This window comes from Phyllostomus hastatus, unplaced genomic scaffold (genome assembly GCF_019186645.2).
Source record: "Phyllostomus hastatus isolate PE091 unplaced genomic scaffold, TTU_PhHast_1.1 phas_scaffold_177, whole genome shotgun sequence".
Lineage (NCBI taxonomy): Eukaryota > Metazoa > Chordata > Mammalia > Chiroptera > Phyllostomidae > Phyllostomus > Phyllostomus hastatus.
This window is the reverse complement of record NW_025334012.1, coordinates 926,259-931,156: the sequence shown is the minus strand read 5'-3', so window position 1 is coordinate 931,156 and position 4,898 is coordinate 926,259. Positions and strand designations below refer to the sequence as shown.

The 4,898-nt window shown below is 54.8% G+C and overlaps 1 protein-coding gene across 1 annotated transcript; it reads left to right on the top strand.

Annotated features, from left to right (window-relative positions):
* Window positions 1–435: 435 nt before the first annotated feature.
* On the top strand, window positions 436–4,189 carry APLNR (apelin receptor). The gene has a single exon (XM_045858402.1). The coding sequence runs from the start codon at window positions 750–752 to the stop codon at window positions 1,917–1,919; it is 1,170 nt and encodes a 389-aa protein (XP_045714358.1). The 5' UTR covers window positions 436–749; the 3' UTR covers window positions 1,920–4,189.
* The last annotated feature ends 709 nt before the right edge of the window (window positions 4,190–4,898 follow it).

The following is a 4,898-nucleotide window of genomic DNA, read 5'->3' as shown; positions in this document are numbered from 1 at the left end:
TGGCTGGGTGGGGGCTAGGAGGACAGGCGTGCAGGGAGGGTGGGGCAGGCTCAAAGGGCAAGACTGTCTGCCAGGAGGGCTTGCCAGATGCTCAGACCATCCTTAGAAATTGCACCCTCCTAGTCCCCAACCCGCCCTGGCTCTGGCTCAGGCTAAATTGCAATGTGCATAATCTGCCCCATTTTGAGAAGATGGGAGGGGGTGAGAACAGGAGGGAGGTGAAGACCGAGAAAGCGGGGGCGCTCCAAGGGCCAGAGGAAACCAGAGGGATAGAGGCGGGACCAGGAGCGGAGCTGGCTGCAAGCCACAGATAACATTCTGCCCAGCACGGCAGGGGTCAATTTGGTCTACTTGCCCAGTGACAAGAAGGAAAAAAAAAAGTGGGCTGTAACTTAAAGATCTTAAGACTCACAAGTGAGGGGTTGGTTTGGAGGTGGGAGGAGTGAGTGACGAGCCAAGGAGGAGACAGAGACTCAGGAGGGCGCAGGAAGTGTCTCCGCTGAGGCTGGGGCGAGGCAGGAGAGGGTGGAGGGAAGTCTGCAGGAGCAGGCATCCTCCAGGGTCCCAAGAATCTGCAGGCAGCTCCTCCCGCCGCTGGGAAGGGCTCTGGACACCTTCAGCTCTTCTTGCCTGCTCTCCAAGGCTCAGTCAAGCCAGAAGCGCTGGGTGCTTGCTTGCTGAGTTGGTGACACAGCCTCGGAGCTGGTTGCCCTGGGGACCTCCTGCTTGTCTTCTCTTTGTCCCCCAGCATGGAGGAAGGTGTTGAATTTGACGACTACGGGGCAGACAACTACGGGGCAGACAACCAGTCCGAGTGTGAGTACACAGACTGGAAGTCCTCAGGGGCCCTCATCCCTGCCATCTACATGCTGGTCTTTCTCCTGGGCACCACGGGCAACGGCCTGGTGCTCTGGACCGTATTTCGAAGCAGCCGGGAGAAGAGGCGCTCTGCTGACATCTTCATCTCCAGCCTGGCCGTAGCCGATCTGACTTTCGTGGTGACCCTGCCGCTGTGGGCCACCTACACCTACCGGGACTACGACTGGCCCTTCGGTACCTTCGCCTGCAAGCTCAGCAGCTATCTCATCTTCGTCAACATGTACGCCAGCGTCTTCTGCCTCACTGGCCTCAGCTTCGACCGCTACCTGGCCATCGTGAGACCCGTGGCCAATGCTCGCCTGAGGCTGCGGGTCAGTGGGGCCGTGGCCACGGCGGTCCTGTGGGTGCTGGCCGCCCTCTTGGCCATGCCGGTCATGGTGTTCCGCTCCACAGCCCCCACCATGCTTCCCAACCCGGACAACATCACCAAGATGCAGTGCTACATGGACTACTCCATGGTGGCCACCTCCAGCTCCGAGTGGGCCTGGGAGGTGGGCCTAGGGGTCTCGTCCACGGCCCTGGGCTTTGTGGTGCCCTTCACCATCATGCTGACGTGCTACTTCTTCATCGCGCAAACCATCGCAGGCCATTTCCGCAAGGAGCGCATTGAGGGCCTGCGGAAGCGACGCCGGCTGCTCAGCATCATTGTGGTGCTGGTGGTGACCTTCGCCCTGTGCTGGATGCCCTATCACCTGGTGAAGACGCTCTACATGCTGGGCAGCCTCCTGCACTGGCCCTGTGGCTTCGACCTCTTTCTCATGAACGTCTTCCCCTACTGCACCTGCATCAGCTATGTCAACAGCTGCCTCAACCCCTTCCTCTACGCCTTCTTTGACCCCCGCTTCCGCCAGGCCTGCACCTCCATGCTCTGCTGGGGCCACAGCAGGTGTGGGAGCGCCTCCCACAGCAGCAGTGGGGAGAAGTCGGCCAGCTACTCTTCGGGGCACAGCCAGGGGCCGGGCTCCAACACTGGGAAGGGCGGAGAGCAGACACAGGAAAAATCCATCCCCTACAGCCAAGAGACCCTCGTGGTTGACTAGGGCTGAGATCCCAGAGAAGCCTGGTGCCCTCTGTCCTGCCCCAGCCCTTGCCCTTGCTCTCCGAAAGTCAGGTAGCATGAGGGCACTTTTTCTCTTGCACTTGACTCCTTTCCTGGCTCCCTGCCTCCTGCCTCCCTCCTGTACTCCTTTCTCCTTCAGTTTTGGGCAGATGTTTGTGGTGCAGTGGGAGGACACAGGGCCCTGCAGACCCATGCTCAGCCACTCGGCGTCTGTGAGACTGACTTTGCGCCAGTCTCTTAACTTCTCTGAGCCTCACTTTCTCCATTCGTGTAAAATGGGAGAAGTCATACCGGCACTAAAACGACGTGTGCGTGTGTCTCAATAAAATTTGGTTTCCCCGCTTCCTTCCTTCTTTCTTGCATCTCCAGCTCTTTTTTTCCTCCCTCCTTTCTGTTGAGTTTTCTCTATCCTTGTCCTCCTGCTGTTTTTCCCTCTATCTTTGTATTTTTTTCTCTGAATCCTTGCCTCTGGCTCCCACCCTCTCTCCCATTGCTCATCACCCCCCACCCCCTGCCATCCCTTCTTCATGTTTTAACCTCCTTGTTGTGAGGGACTCCCAAGGGTTAAGAATCCTGTAGCTTGTAAACACTGCCCCTGTTCAAGCTCTTTATCCTGTTCTCTGAGGAAGCCAAGGAAGCAAGCTGGGGCGGGGGTGGGCTGGGTGTCAGCGGAATTAGTGCTCCAGTCTGCAGACGGGAGCTCCAGAACTTTCCTCCAAATTGGATCAGAGTGCTGTGATTTCGGGCACCTGGGGCAGGGGTAGGGAGCTCCTTTCCTGCAGCCCACCCATGGTGCCAACGAGTTGTGTTTTCTCTAGTTTTTCTGGGACCCTGTCATCCACCCCTATTCTCTGTGGGAACTGGAAGTCACTGGGGTTGACAAGCAACGGGCTCCCTGGATTCCTTCTGTGAGTAGGGCGTTGGGAAGGGAAAGTGGAGGAAAAGGGGAGTCAGCATTTGGTCTATGTGCTGCTTGGCCTCGCTCCCCAAATCCTGGCCCCTCCAACCTCCTCCAGAGCTGAGCTGACCTCACCCCACCCGTCTCCCCCAGGACATTTTTCTTGGGCACTGGTGCTACTCAGTGTCAAGAGTCACTTTGGCTGCGGCAGAGACTCTTGTATGTATATATGTATATATATGTAAGCCTGGATGAGCATAGCATGATAGCAGTGTGCTTATGTCACTTGTCACTTGGATGAACCTCTCTTCCCCACAACACATACATCTCCATTTTTCTTTGAGGGAAGAAGGGACTTATTGAGGCAATATTGAATAAACATGAGCCCGCCCCCACTGGATTTGGGGGCTGCGACGGCTGGTCCGTGTTTTAAGAGAGAAGTCTGTGTTTGTGTTCGCTCCTGGCTCCCTGTAGGGACATCTTTCCCCAAAGCAGCTGGCAACTGAGGCTTGGGGATAAACTGTAGTCTTATGTGCTGGGCCCTCATGCTTTCCCTAGTTCCATGAGGCAAACAGGAGGCTGGTGAAGAGCTGCCCTTGGCACCTTTCCCAGGCCTTCTCCCCTTGCTTTGAGTTCATGGTTTCCTTCAGCACCTTCCCTGTTTCCAGGGTCTGTGACCTCTTCCTAAGAGGGGGACGGGTACCAACTTGTCATGGGATGAAGAGCTCTGTGGGTTTTTTCTCACCTCACCTTGATGATGGGACCCCTTGGCTTCTCCCGCTCTGCCAGGGGGCTGGGAACAATGACTGGAACAGCCACGCAGGGCTGACAGCAGATGTCTACACGCCCAGAGAGACCTTGGGGGTGGAATAGATGGTGGGGCCTTTGTGAGCTGGGAGAAGGGTGTGTATGTTCCGGGTTTTGTTTAGAAGATTCTGGACATGGAGGACAAGATATAAACCACGGAGGCAGGAAGAGCCCAGCTTGGTGTAAATGGACATCTCGACCATTGTCAGGATGGAGTCAGCTCTGGGAGCAGAGGAAGGAGGAGACAGAGAATGGAGAGACTCAACTTAGTAGTCTCCCCATCACAACCCAGAATCTTCCACAGACTCACTCTCTTGGCCCAGGGCTGTCCTCAAAGCATTCAGGCAAGGGTGAAGGAAGCTTCTACAAGGGAGGAGGGTAGCCCTCTGAGGCCCTCCTGGGGACCTGCAGCAACCTCCTGCCTGGAACTCAGCAGCAGCAGCCCTGGGCAGAGGGTGGAGGAGTCTGCCTGCCACTCCCCTCAACCCCTACCCCACCCCTTTGTTGCAATGTCTGTGCTATTTTCTGACTGTTGGTCACTGCGGTTCATCAAATAAATCTGTTTTGTGTAACTATTGTGTTCAAAGACTCTTCTCATACAAGTGTCTTGGGCTGCTGGAAGATCCCCAGTTTACAAACGTGACAGTGGGAGGTGGAGTGACCCTGGCTGAGAGGGAGCGAGAGAGGACGTGGAAACTGAAGGGACTGAAATGGGAAACTGGAAAGGATGTGGGGAGGCAGGGAGAAGGTGGAGAAAGTAGACCCCAAGGAAGCAAAGGCTGTGGAATGAGATTAGGAAGAAGACAAAGCAAACAGAGGGATGGGAAGCAGATACGCTATGTTTTTGTGCTCAGAAAAGCCTAGAACAAATGGGCACATATTTTGGAGTCTGGGGCATAGGTCTAGGGGAAAATATTAACATTCCTTCTTCCCATGGAGGCTGACCTACTATTTACTCATTCATCTCTTTATTCATTTATCATCCTCTATTAACCATTCATTCATTCATTCATTCATTCATTCAATATCACTTGAGCATCCATTTAGTTTAGACCAGAAGTTCCAATGCTTGTTCTCTAGTCAGAGCCACTCTGGATGGTTTGAAAATACTCATCTTCAGTGTCACCCAGACCAATGAACCTGAGTCTCCTGGACTCAACCCAGATGTTTATAATTAGTAAAACCTGCTCAGATGACTCTGCAGGGGGGCCAAGTCTGGAGAGGTCTCCCTCTACATAGATTCTAAATTAATGT